The 14,192-nt window shown below is 36.3% G+C and overlaps 2 protein-coding genes across 2 annotated transcripts in view; both read right to left on the reverse strand.

The window, feature by feature from the left end:
* On the reverse strand, nucleotides 1–7,566 carry LOC136826320 (uncharacterized). The gene is given in 5 exon segments (XM_067083570.1): nucleotides 1–2,536; nucleotides 5,265–5,392; nucleotides 6,572–6,777; nucleotides 6,780–6,789; nucleotides 7,495–7,566. Coding segments are annotated over 5 exon segments (2,640 nt in total). The 3' UTR covers nucleotides 1–312.
* Nucleotides 7,567–10,072: 2,506 nt separating this feature from the next.
* LOC136826137 (spondin-2-like) overlaps nucleotides 10,073–14,192 on the reverse strand; it is a 51,123-nt gene continuing 47,003 nt past the window's right edge. The window contains exons 6-7 of the mRNA XM_067083131.1: nucleotides 13,942–14,027; nucleotides 10,073–13,248 (exon numbers count right to left, since the gene is read on the reverse strand). Of these exons, the coding sequence (XP_066939232.1) occupies nucleotides 13,129–13,248; nucleotides 13,942–14,027 (206 nt within the window). The 3' untranslated portion in view covers nucleotides 10,073–13,128. The remainder of the gene's footprint in view (nucleotides 13,249–13,941; nucleotides 14,028–14,192) is intronic.

The raw sequence follows: 14,192 nt of genomic DNA on the forward strand, positions 1-14,192 counted from the left end.
TTACTTCAAGTATTTAATAAAAATTAAAGTGACAGAAGTTTTAAACAATACAGTATTTACATGAAAGTCTTAATATTTTACATAGTCTTATAATTGGAATACGTACTGCTGTAAAATACAGCTACTATTTGTGCCCATAACAGAGCCATATAAAAAAATTGACAGAATACATCCAACTTCCGTATTTACAATTTTTCCTGTTAAAATTCCATTAAAAATAGCACCTGAGAATTTCAACATTAAGATCACTATAACCAAATACGTTTCTGCATATGCTAATTGACCAGTGTTGTTACTTTTAGCATGCATATTTTATACACTGCTTTGCGTATGAAGAGGAAATTGTCCCTCAGTCTCAGTGATGATAATTTCTGTAATATCTTGTCTTGGGATGTGCAAAGTAGACAACACCTGATTCTTTGCTTCTTCTAAAACTATACTTGGTGGCTCTCCTTTGTGGACTTCCTTTATGTGTTTCCTTAAACCTTCATCCAAGGAAAATAATTCACTGCAAAATGAACACTCAAACAGATTTGATTTGTGCTTTTTTCTATGACGAGCAATGGTTCCCAGTTGTTGGAATTTTCTACCACAAATTTTGCATTCAAATTTGTTTTTAAAGCTGTGACTTCTAGAATAATGATTTTTGAGGCAATCTTTGGATAAATAACCCAGACCACAAATATCACAGGCAAACGGTTTGTTATGGCTATGCAATTTCTGGTGTCTTCTTAACTGTGCTGGAGTTGACGTAACCTTTCCACATATATGGCAAGGACAGTAATGTTTAGTAAAGTCATTACTACCCTTGTTTATCTTGCACTTAGTATCATTGTCACTTGTTAAACTTTTATCTACTGATGATGATGGAGTGTTTTGTTTTGTACTACCCAATGAAAAACTGCTACTCACAACATGTCCAACTTTACAAGCATTTGTTTTACCTTCTTCCATGTCTTCAAACATACACTGCTGCTGTTCTCCATTTTCACCTTTCATTGAACTTTTTACAGCGTCTGCTCCACCATCAGCATAAACATTTTTTACAGGACCATCAACATTCTCATGACAGTTCTTCAAACTGTCAATTAAACCCTTCAATTCTTCATTTGCAACACTCCTATACTGTCTTTGAAAAATAGGTCCAAAATTTACATTCTGAATAATTGTATACTGATGCTGACATGTCCTCCCAGTCCTACCAGCAGAGCAAGAGCAAAGACCTGCTTCCATATCCACATCATAATACTGTCCGTTAGATACATTTTTCACCTTAAAATATGGAACAATTTCTAATTCATCAGATACCCTCTTATTTTTGTTGTACAACAATGACAGAATATCACCATAGTGTCCATCAACAATTCTGCATAATTTCTGCTTATAAAAATGGTCCGTGTCATCCACCAAAAACTGTAATAGCTCTGTCATTGTGCAAGACTTATTTGTAGAAATAAACTGGTCATGCATACTTGCAAGGCAGTCCTTAAGTTTGAAGCTGCTGTTGGGAAAGTTCTCCATGCCACTCATAAAGCAAAAAGCCCATTCGTGCTTTTTTACATAAAGATCCTCTAAGTATCTGAAGAAATTTACTGCTGTTAACTCTTTTCCAATTAACCTGATCTTTTCCATATAATTTTCAAAGTCAACGACACTTTCAGCACACATAGCTTTTTTCAGCATTTCAAAAGTCTCTAGCTGACAACTATGCACACTGCTAACCTCAGTGTCCCACAAGACAGCCCAGGCTTTTTGGATGATAAAATAGGGTGACAAAAACACTTTAGATTTGGGGAAAGTTTCTTCCACAGCAGTCTGCTGTACATCATTATCTTCCATAAGAATAAAAAGTGGACCAGCCTGACCTCGTCCACTGAAGCCTTGACTAGGAATCAACTCAACGTATAAATCTAGTGCCCTCTTCAGATCAACAGCAGTGTCCGATGTTGTAATTAACGCACCAAGGGGCAATCTGAATGACCCACTCTGAGTCATTAGCAAATACACTTTACAACGGAGATAATCAACAGCAAGTGATTCAATTAACATAATGCTAGCACTGCAACTCAATTCTGTATGTACACTCCTCATCAGAGGTGACAGAAGAGCAACGACAACACTTCCACTTGAATCATTAAACAACTTTATTGCTGCACATTTACTGCCACACTTTGCATTATACTCAGATATATACTGATATACAGTCTGTATTTGCAAGTCTGATGTATTTCTCTCGGCAAATGCCTTAGATACTAAGTCAAACTGTCTGTAACACCAATTTATATCAGGGCACAATCCCCGATCTTCCACAGCTGAAGCAAAATTATCTTCAAAATCTAAATGTAAATCTCTTTTATGGATTTCAAGGGCAGCCGATGGTCTGTAACCAGCTTGGTACATTCTGATAAATTTATCCACCACACCAGCATCTGGATCTCTGTATTTCAACGAGTTGTTCTTCATTACTGAGTGATTGTGATGGTGGCAGAGAATTACTTCGACAGGATATTTCTTCAATTGAGTCTCATGCCTCCTCCTGGTGGTAGACAAAATAAGCTGTGGTCTCAAGGTAGATACAGGCTATCAATTAATTCTAGGTAAGAGCCAACTGGTTATGGGAAAATATTCTTGCACATACAACTATAATCTCTCAATTGTTTCATGACAAACCCATTAATCATAATTAGCCTTAATTTGCAAAGTCACAGGCCAATCCCCCAAATATTTAACCTCTGAAGTCTTGAAGACTGAAGATTATCTAGAAAACCAATAACTAAGTGACAGTATGCACATGTACACCTCTGAACCACTGATAGGAAAGAATTGCTGGTATCAATGTATCATATATCCGTTGTGACAATTCATCACTGTGAATTTGCCTTTGCTTTGTTTAAGTACAAGTTGAAGGAAATTAATCATTATAGTTCAGCATTCTCACCTCAAATTTTAAACCATTTTATTCTTACTCTGCTTTTTGTTTTGAAGATTTAGGTTGTCTTCCATCTTAACAGTGTAAATTAACACATTAATATCAATACTGTACTACTATTTCTTGTGCTCACTACCAAATGAGTTGAGAGGTTGCTAAGCTAGAGGATATTTTATTCTATGATTTGTTATATATTTAGTATGAAATGGTTTAATTTGTTTTGCTTGGTCTTTGGGTTTATATAAGTACTGTGCATTGACCAATGCATTTTTTCATAAGCTACCAACTACACTTTTAGCTTCCTTCCTGTAACTGATATCTTTATTAATCTGTTTTTCTCTCTTTGGTATATGTCCTGTTTTTCATTACCAGTGTCTTTTGTCCTTGAAGAACTCCCACAGTTGCACTAAATGTGGTAGCATATACTTTGTGTACAGTATTGCCATTTGTTGTAAACATCTGCTGTTTTCTTTAGCCTGAGTTAGCCTAGGGTTTCTGGCAAGATCTTTCGAGTACTCAAGTCCTCTCCTGAGACAGCTCCTCACTTTTGGTGTGTCAACTGCCAAAGATAGTGTTTGTACTTACAGTTTCACCTGAGCTGTAGGTTGCTTTTTGGAGGACTGGTGACTCACATCCAACAGATTTATGGAAGTATGGGGACACCCCAGACAAATTCAAAACATTGGATGTTGAAATACAGGAAATGATTTCCAAGCATGCAGTGGAGGAAGATGTGTTGGATAGATTGCCTTGCTTTCACATCTTACTTTTCTTTGTCCAAAAGGCAACCAGGGCTGGTGCCCAGCATCAACCTCAATCCCCAGCGAACAAGTTTCCGCAGTTGACCCACTTCAGAGTTTGATGAGACATTACATAAGGAGGGAGGACTATGATGCTGCATTGACTCTTGGTTCATGACCTTTGTCTGTCTGGAAAGAGCTCATCACACCCAACAGGATCTAACTGTATCTGGGGATCATATCTTCCTATGTGTGGGTCAAAGATGTGCATTGCAGTCACTTAGCAGTTGGTTTTATAGCTATTCATCTTCTTCTGTCTTTAAGATTTCAGAAGTAATGTGTCTAGAGGAATTCACAACTGAGAATTAAATCTTATATTTTTACATGTAAATCTTTAAATTTTACACCCAACATACAGTTGAAGATAACATTTGGGCGTTTAACTGTTTAAATAAGTTGTGAATACAGACTATAAAACAATGATACAGATCTTTTTAATCTATGAGATATTTACTGACAGGAATAACAGTTTTAGTATTTTAAAATAAATTACATGAAATACACAAAGTTCCACAGTTACCTGGAAAAATGTGGAAAGAAACAGATAGACACAAATTCTTCTTCAGCTTTATAAAACAAAGAGGAAATATTTAGGCTATGGATATGTAAATTTATGCAGGATGCACATATACTACGTAGTGAAAAATGGTGACTACACATGCAAACAGTTATTAACACTCAAGGCTGCCATTAGGTAGACAAGCACACTGTCAACAACAGTCACATGATCAGATGCAGTTCTCTTTGGAAATCAAGTCTTTATGACTCTGACATTTGTAAATGCTTCCCAGGTTTCAAGGTCACTAACAGTCTAAATAATAATTCTTCACTTGACCACCAGTCATAAAATGCCATAAATTATCATTCCTGATTACAACTGAATGCTAACAAAATCAAACACTGTCTTCAAAATTACATATACTTGTGTAACATGATTGATACAGTATAATGAAGGCATCAAATGCATAGTGCAGATGGACTTGATTATCAGTTAACTTTGATAATTCTGCAAGGCCAAGGAATTAATCCCAAGCGTAATAATACTTCAAAGCAGGCATGCATCTCAACTAGCAAACTTATGTAACCATATGAGTTGAAACTTTACATGCATAAATGTTCATCAGCTAGGTCAATTACTAAAAGAAATATACCATTTTCCAGTTACCCTCCTGGAAATTAGTGCACACCACATCTGAATATCTAAGCTGTTATATACATCTTCATGTAATAAAGAAAGGTATATGTGATCAAATACATCTTAATATAAAATACAAAAAATACAGTACATGTATAAGGATTAATACCTTACCAAAGCTGCTAATAAAACACTTTAAATTAATGTTTCAGCCATAAAACCTACCAGCATGCAATACCACAGGTAAATTTTACAGCAGTCATTACAAGTTTATGAAGCAACAAAGAAACTGTGATGAGAGGAAATAAAATCACAGGAAATAAAAGTTCACACCAGTAAAAATAAAACATTCACTGGACACACATGGAATACAGGTTTCCTTCAACGAAGGTGAACTTACCTCCTGCTTAACCTTGGCTGACGTATCTTGATGATCATTTTGGCTGGACAATCAGTGTTCTTTTTATGAGGTGTTTTTACACGCTTGTGACTATTTGGTTTGGTGTTACGGTGGCATCTTAAGTCTACCTGAAAGAAGGCGACGAATGTGCAATTAACTTCTTGGAAAACGTTTAGAAAATACAGCATTTGCATATGCAGTTTTTACTTCATGCAGATACAAACTGTTATCAGAACAAAAATATAGAGTATTGGAATGTATTTCATATGAACATAAAAAAAAATTTAATATACTGTTTATAATTCTAGTCTATAATACAAACCTCTTATATTAACAACACAATACAATACAACACAATGATGGGATACAGTATATGGCTATTATTACCAAAATTTGTATCCTTTGAAGTCAAGGATAACAAAAATACAAATAATTAACAATCTTTGGTGCATGTGACCTTGGTCGACAGTCTGTGCTACTTGCCAACCTTAATGGTAGAAGGATACTAGGAGAAAGTTCATCGTAATAATAAAATCATTAAACAATACCTCATCCAAAGGTTCTGATAACTCTTTTAATAAATTTCTTGAGGTCATTTTGGGAGTTTACTTACTGGTCTGGTATTCATTCAGTTCTGAAGAGATTATGATTCTTGATAAGGCCAATTTCTAAACTTGGCTAATGACAAAGAACCCTTATCTATGATGTGTTAACTTTCATTACAGTACCCAGTAGACATTTTCCCCATGGCTCCATTTTAAATGTCAAAAAGGACCAAATAATTATAGACCTGGGGTCCCCAAAGGTACCATTTCTCTTAAGGATACAGCATCTGATTTACTGTGTCCAGGCCAAAGCAGGGAGATTTCATTTCCCAGCAAATTTCCATGTTTGAGACCTCAAAAATGTGATGGTCTAGGAATAATTTTGGAGGGGGTCAGTTACAGAATTAGTACACTTGGACGTAACCAGACAAATAACCAGAAAAACATGAAGAAAGAGAATGAATGACGATCTGAAGTTGACAAGACAGAAACTTTAATGGTGATAATATAGTGTATAAGTCGTAGTCATACCCCAAATGGTTTGACTTAAGGAGAGCTTAGTGTTCTTCCCAAATGGAATGGGAAGGGAAATGAGTCAGGGATCAGAAATATTTGAAAAGGGAAATACTAATTTACCAACTTACATATATTACAAACATATGCATAAAACTTAGTACCAACACTGATAGCAAAGGATTAGTACTTAACTGATGCTATCATGTTAACATGTTTATACAAACAATACAATGAAAAATCCCTTACCCTATAAACATACCACGTTGTCTCACCAGGATACGTTCGGTCTATCCTGTACGTGGTCAGGGAATGACTAGAAAATGCGTTAATCCACTCTCTCACTTGATCCTTTGTTGCTGCGTCCTGTCCAATTCGGAAACTTGCAGTGAAACGTTTTTCTCCCTCAAAAGGTTCACATTCCTCGTAGCTTTCAAAATAGTAATCGTAATGAAAGGCAAAATTTCCTGTAATGAGAACAGGTTGCTAATAATTATCTTCAAAAAAATACAAATATTTTCTACATTTACTGGAAAACTTTTCAAAAATGTCTGCAACCTATAGCATTTAAGTCACTTGGAGGAACAAACTAGGCCTGACAGGAATTCTGGTGGAACTTGAAAATGAAGGCTGCAATTAACTACATCATTACATACTAAAATACTCAGAAACTGTTAATGATGAATGCCTGAATGCATCCCCACAATTTCAAAAGCTTTTAATTGTCAAATGCATTATCAGTGCACATGTAGAGCTCAATTTTGAGAGAGAGAGAGAGAGAGAGAGAGAGAGAGAGAGAGAGAGAGAGAGAGAGAGAGAGAGAGAGAGAGAGAGAGAGAGAGCTCTCTTTTTCCCCTCTTTCTCCTCCCTAACACCCCCTCTACTCTCTCTCTCACTTCCTCTCCCTCTCCCTCTCTCATATTAGACTAAGTACACATTTTTTTTATAGATAAGCTTCAGACGAGAAAAAAAAAAAGCTGCAATACTCACTGACATCACCAGTCTTGCTAGCATTATTTTTTTCACCCAAGTTAACCATGTTTGATTCATTCAAATGAACTGGTACATTCAGGTTCCCCATATACGGAAAACATACAACAGGATATCACATTAGAGATAAATAATGCAGACTACACCTACTCAGCATATGCAGATACAAACAATTTGTTTACCTTTAAGTTGGGAAAATCATCAAAGTTATTCTTCTCCTCACTCTGCAATGGAGAACTTGCTTTTGCAGACATACTTGGTACTTGGAAACTACTTGCATGCTATTCTGCAAAACAGGGAAACATTATCGTACAGAAGTACTTCATGTGTTTGGAATGAAATCAAATAAACATGCTATATAATTACTGTACAAAACTGTTTATGAGACTTTTAAACCTGTAACCAGACAAAACATAAACAATATGTTTACCAAGCATTTTAGTTAATTCAAAGACATTATTATTCCCACCAAACTGGTGCAAATGTACATTTACCAAAATACTGACATGGTATAATATAGGAAATATGACTCAGATTTACATATTTCACTGTTGTTCTGTAAAGATCTTCAAAATGTGTTCAGTCTGATGAACTCTATTTTTGTAAATATGACAGTTACAACTAACCACTGAAAAATGCTCTCTAAAATGTTCTTAAGAATCAACCATTGATATGTTTCCTTTCATGTTGCATCGGCTAGCCTAGGTGGTGGTAGAGTTTGTTTTATGGAATTATGGCTTTATGTAGCCATGATCTGGGCCTCCCATGTTTGCTCAGGGTCTCATAAATGGCGCAACACACGTCATGTTTAAGAATTTTCAAAGAACACAGAACTAGCACTGCAGTTTTTTAATTTGGTATGTGTGGACTTGGTTAAGTCTCACAAGTACATATCAAAAGAAAGTCACATTTTAATGTGTGAAAGTTATGTAAAATATGATTACTTGGTAGGTTATCTGATTTCAAATGTGAAATCTCAGGGCCAAGGTAGGTTTGCAAGAGGGCTGAGGGTAAAACTGAATAATACTGCCGCAGCCTGGTTTCTGCCAGTCGCAGACGGGAATAATTACTCCCTTTATGTTATGTTTATAATATCTATCATCTTTTGTTTATGTTTTTACGTTCATCCCCATGGAGCTGGTACTAAACAAAGTGAACAATTTCCTTGTAAACTAGTCTTTGCCAAACCAAAGGGTGCAGTAGTAGTCTTCAGTTTTACCCAGGCTAAGGCCAAATGGGATGACAACTAAGAGTAAAAGTAACCAGGTATGTAACAAGCAATGCTTCTACAGTATATAATTTATTGCACTACAGGCTTAGGGCAGGGAAGGGCCAGCTCCCAGTTCCCTATATGAGACTGTATTAGGGAGGGTTAGGTTAGGCTAGGAAGCAGTTGAACAACAGGAACAGGTTCTGCAGACGCAAACAAACCTAACCTTTCCTAGAATGCTAGTTCCTGACCTAACCAGACTTTGCCTTCCTAACCTCACTTAAGGTGCTGTGCCCTGACCTCGCTGGGATCCTCCCCCCGACCTCCAACTCAGGTAACATTATGCATCAGAAACAATGGAGTTAGGCTAGCTTCTGTTCAGAGGTAGTCCCATCGGTAACATTTTATAAGTTGCCAATAAGACTCCAGCCAGCCATTATTCCGTAAAAAAATTAGGGTTTTTCATGCTAAAATGGCTAGGAAATGATAGAGCACTAAAAGAACCTAAAAACACCAACCTAACATAACCTAAGGGTGTTTAATGGCTACTATTTTGCTTTATTAGCTATGGGGGGAGACCCTAGCATTGTCTTACCTTGTAAGTCATAATTTCGTTAATTTTCCATTTATCATTTGCGCATAATGTACATGGGGTTCAAAATAAGAAGAATGAAGAGCTCTTTTCAAAAATGTAGGTTACAATTTCATATCATGTACTAGTACCTTGCAAAATAACACCGACCCGTCATTCTGCAAACTACCCTAGGCTAGGATAAATCACTGAAGCCTAGCCTAGGCCCTAACCTATTTCACTTGGCCAGTTTTTGTTTTTCACACCCAAAAACTCTGGCTTTCAGCTATAATCAACAATTAGCAAGCGTCCAAAATAATTAAAAACTATATTTTATATCTGTACTACAGTACATTACATTAGCCCGTAGTTTTAAAATGATCTTATTTTGGCTTGGCTATCCTACGGCTTTGAAGTCTAGCCTATTTACAGATTGGCCAAGTTCTGGCTATGTTTTTAAACTGTTTTCTTGGCATTATTACTCAGACTTTATAATCAGCTGATAAAAAAAAACTTTTTTCCAGTTCTACGGGGCCTGATAATGGAGGCTAAACATGTCACCTTGGGGTACGCAAGACGAACTTTACCTCAATTTAATCTCATTCCATATTTGTCACGTCAAAACTTACGCTGTTCCAGAACCGGTTTAGTCACACCCATCCACTACAAGATTAAATAATATATATAATCTTTAAGTTCGTTAAAGGATAAGCTCACAACACTGACAAGAAACTAGATTATAACTTTTACGTAGTAGTAGTGTGCACAACGTAGCTCAGATTGCAGTTAATGCCTTTGCAACGGCTCCACATCAAATGCCGTTGAAAAGATAACACTTATTTGTTTATAACTATCGCATAAAAATTCAGTTTCTATTTTAGCATAAGCAACATAATTTAACACATTTTCACGGGAAGAGAGAATAAAATCAATTATAAGCACGAGAATATATCACCAGAAAAAGGTAACAAAACACAAGTTACGTTTACAGTTTATTTCGATTTTGTACAAAAAAACTGTTACAATATATTATGGATTAACAGATAAAGAGTGGATTAGCAACAGTGCATCCAACGACATCACTTGGATAAGCTGATTATTGAACTGAAATAATTTAGATAAATATTAGGTCTGGCGTATTTATTAGGAAAATCTTGTCAGGAATACATGCATAGCATCTACGATCATTTGAAGAGTTATTTTTTTCTCACACTCTGTTATATACAGAAGTATTATCAATCATAATCAGTCCAGTTTACAGTTAGGTCTAACAACCACACAGATATACAAATATTTTTTTGCACTGAATTTATTTACATTTAATAGCTTGATTTAGTCGAGGGCTGTTCATGGTGCACAGTACAGATATCTGCACCGTTTAATTTTCATACAAAAATATCTTCGCTGTTGAACATTAACAACTGATTGAAAAGAACACCAGTCGTCTGTCACCACTATAAATCTAATCTAACACAACCAATAAAATTTTCATTTGTACCAATAAACATCATACATTTTCTAATATTTGGAATTATACCACTTTACGTATAAACTAAACGGGGAACTCAAGCCTTTGCGTAAAAAACTAAGGCTGACTAAGGAAGCATTTCTAAAAATAAAGTTCTTCTTTGTCAAAGCATATATATGTCTGTAAGTGGGGGTAACATCTGCTACAACAGGGTACATTGTGAAAGTGCACTTAAATCTAGAGCCACTCAGAAACCTGACATAGCCCAAAGGAACTGGAGAGTCGACTTCGTGATCTTTCCTGAAATAAACGGTCTTCTTTATCCGAGGAGTGGGAGACCAAGGCAAGGTTATAAAGGGGAAAAAATCAATTAGACCGTAGGACTTCGAGAAAAAGAGAAGCCAAGAAAGAGTTCGGCATCTCGGCAGAAGAGGGAAGGAAACCGTCCCGGTAAATAAGTCATTTAAGGGTTGCTGATCTCAGAATAATCGTGAAATGATCTGAGAAATAAAGGACGTTCCCGATAACTCCATTTGAAAGAAGTAACAGAAGGTGATACGAAATATAGAAATAAGATATTAGTTATTAGCAGAGAGAGAGAGAGAGAGAGAGAGAGAGAGAGAGAGAGAGAGAGAGAGAGAGAGAGAGAGAGAGAGAGAGAGAGAGAGAGTAACCACCTCGCAACAAAAGGGCGAAGATCTACAGCGCGTAAGACAAGGCTGGTTGTTCAGACCAACTCGATTTCGCAAGGTGAAACGAACTGGTTATCTTCAAGTATGAAATTATTCACGTTATGCCCTTAAGGCTCAAATGAAAGATAATGGGAAAGGAAAGAGCAAGACAAAACCTCAAAAGAAGTGAGAGCCTTTTACTTTTTGAGGGAAAAGAAATATAAAAAATCAATACTTATGGAGTAGGGGGAGGAGGGAAGGAAGCATTATCTGAGTATATGGCCACGAGGAAAGAACTGACTGAAAGAACATTTTTTTACATTTGAAGGAAGTCTCACGTGAGACTGATTGGTCCCATAATAGCAAAATAGCAAGATTCGATAATAATGTCTTTAAAACCTGTAAGAACCTGCATTGGTGCAGTTAAAAAATGAAAATAACATCTATCTAAACGCTATATATAGTTCTACACAAGATGTCCGAATGATTTGCAAGAGAAGAACTAAACAAAGTCAACAGTAATTCTTGTTAAAGTCTTTTGACTCATTCATATCTATCTAGTACTTAACCAGTGTTTACCCACAGACACAGTAATAGTTATGAGCATTAAAAACTCTTTTGCTTTTGGTTATTTTTTTAAATTTGGCGCCTTTGTCGTTTTCTCTTTCTTATGTAAGTAGAAGTAGCAAGATCTAAAGAGTAACGTTCTTTAGGTCTCGGTATGGCCTTTTCGTAAGAATGTTTGGCCGTAGAGTCGACAGATCTTGCGCTAAATTGTTTCCCCTTGCCTCGCAGCCATACTTACTCAGATCATATTCTATATCACCTTCTGCTTTCCTTGACAGAAGGTATGCTTATTTATGTATGTATGTATCTTTCATACATACTGTAACCTAATGGCTCGTGTTTGTGATTATTATTATCATTCAGAAGATGAACCCTCTTCATATGGAACAAGCCAACAGGGACCATTGACTTGAGATTCAAGCTTCCAAAGAAAATGGGTATTGTAATCGACACGCAGAGCTCTCGTAATTTGTTCCAGTGATCATTTATGACTCCCTTTCTCATTGCTGTGTTTGCACGGTCCATTTATCTAATCCATAAGATCAAATTGTCGCACCAAATAACAAAATACAATCTACATCCTTTGGTCACTAAGATTCTTCTTAAAGTTAGAACTCACACTGACTCACATTAACGTAATACGATGCGGTGTATGTATGTGTGTATGTATGTACAATAAACTATTGAACTATATGGGAAAAATACAATTACTTTATGGGGATTACTGGCAACTGTGTTTTGAAAGCACAAGGCATAGTTATGGTTGATATAAATATATGGTGAAGCAGGCGTATTTGGCACTGTATAAAAAAATGTACATCACTCATAAAACTGGGAACCAGATACGTACACAAACGGACAGGACACGATCTATTAGTTCTGAATCACGAACAGAAAATTAGCTATGAATGCCAATTCACTCTGAGACCAATAATATAAAAATTGCGATAAATTTTCAGTCTTTCAGTGAACTCACCAATTAAATTTTGTTTAAAGAAATCCAAAGCAATAGTATAAACATCTCCTTCGAAAGAATTTTATAAAAAACATATTGCTCCTTTGTGGAATCGTGGGTGTCAATAAAATGCCTACAAAATAGGCCTATTACTAAGCATAACCAGAAAAAATTCCTGGAGACCTAAGTTTCTTCTCTCAGAGCGATCAACGTATAGGCTTTCATTCCACCCAATAATATTTAAACGAAAAAGTAAAGTCTGTATTTAAAGAGCGAGAATGCATTTCATTCCAGAGGCAGAGAATTCAACGAATTCCCACATTCTTGTACCACACTCTTCCCTGGGATCCACCCGTTGCACGCGCTGTTCCCGTTTACCAGTCAAAGTACTTGTGGTCACAGTCCTTTGAGGAGCCGCACCACTGGGTCTCCTGCAGGGACGGGCAAGGGCGTCCTCCTCGTCTGGAGTGTCTGACGACAGTGCGAGTGCGAATCTGAAATAACAGAGTTTTCATTAACAGAGTTCAATACAGTATCACTTCATTGATAAACAAATCTAGCTAGGTCCTCATATTCACAGAACTTCTTAACTGCTCGAATTCTTCGCATTTTCTGGATACGTTTGTCGCTACAAAGCCTTAGATCCAAAGGCAAGAATATGAAATAGTTTTGATATCCATAGCAGAACGAGGTCACGTAGCTGACCTGACCTTCTCGTGGTGAGGTTGGCAACATGACCTCGTTCTGATACTCTGGATGCAGGGTTGAATCTTGTAGTGCTACAATAAATTAATTTTTACAATATTTAAAAATATGTTAAAACAAGCTATTAATTATAAGAAATTTACAGTAGTTTCATAATATAACCGTTGTTAAGCTAAAAGTAACCCTGACGATGGGAAAGGATTCCCGAAATATTGGTGTAAATAACAAGAAGAATGATTTCCGGTCTTCTCGCTGTCCTGTTTATCATTAGACTTAAGCTCACCAGGAGCGAAAATCTTACTAACTATATTCTATATATATATATATATATATATATATATATATATATATATATATATATATATATATATATATATATATATATATTCACAGAAATTAAAGAGTTATTGTCGAATCAAGCCTCAGGAACGACTTTAGCTGGACGAGTTTGTCAAGGCTTTTCGCCGATACTCTAGACCTACCTGTTCACCGATGCCACAAGTTTTGCTGCAGGAGGACCATTCTGACCATTCGCTCAAACGGCAGTCACGAGGCGCACGAGAGCGGCCTACAAAGCAAAAATAGAAAAAAAAATGAACTAACACTGGTCAATAAAAGGGCAAATACATTCAAGCACTTCTTTGCCATTTTTTTTTTTTGTCACAATATTTACAAATCGGTCTATAGCATCAAACCAAACGGTTCTTGGGGGCGTTCTATTTATCTATTTTTC

The sequence above is a fragment of the Macrobrachium rosenbergii genome, chromosome 40 (assembly GCF_040412425.1).
Source record: "Macrobrachium rosenbergii isolate ZJJX-2024 chromosome 40, ASM4041242v1, whole genome shotgun sequence".
Taxonomy (NCBI): Eukaryota; Metazoa; Arthropoda; class Malacostraca; order Decapoda; family Palaemonidae; genus Macrobrachium; species Macrobrachium rosenbergii.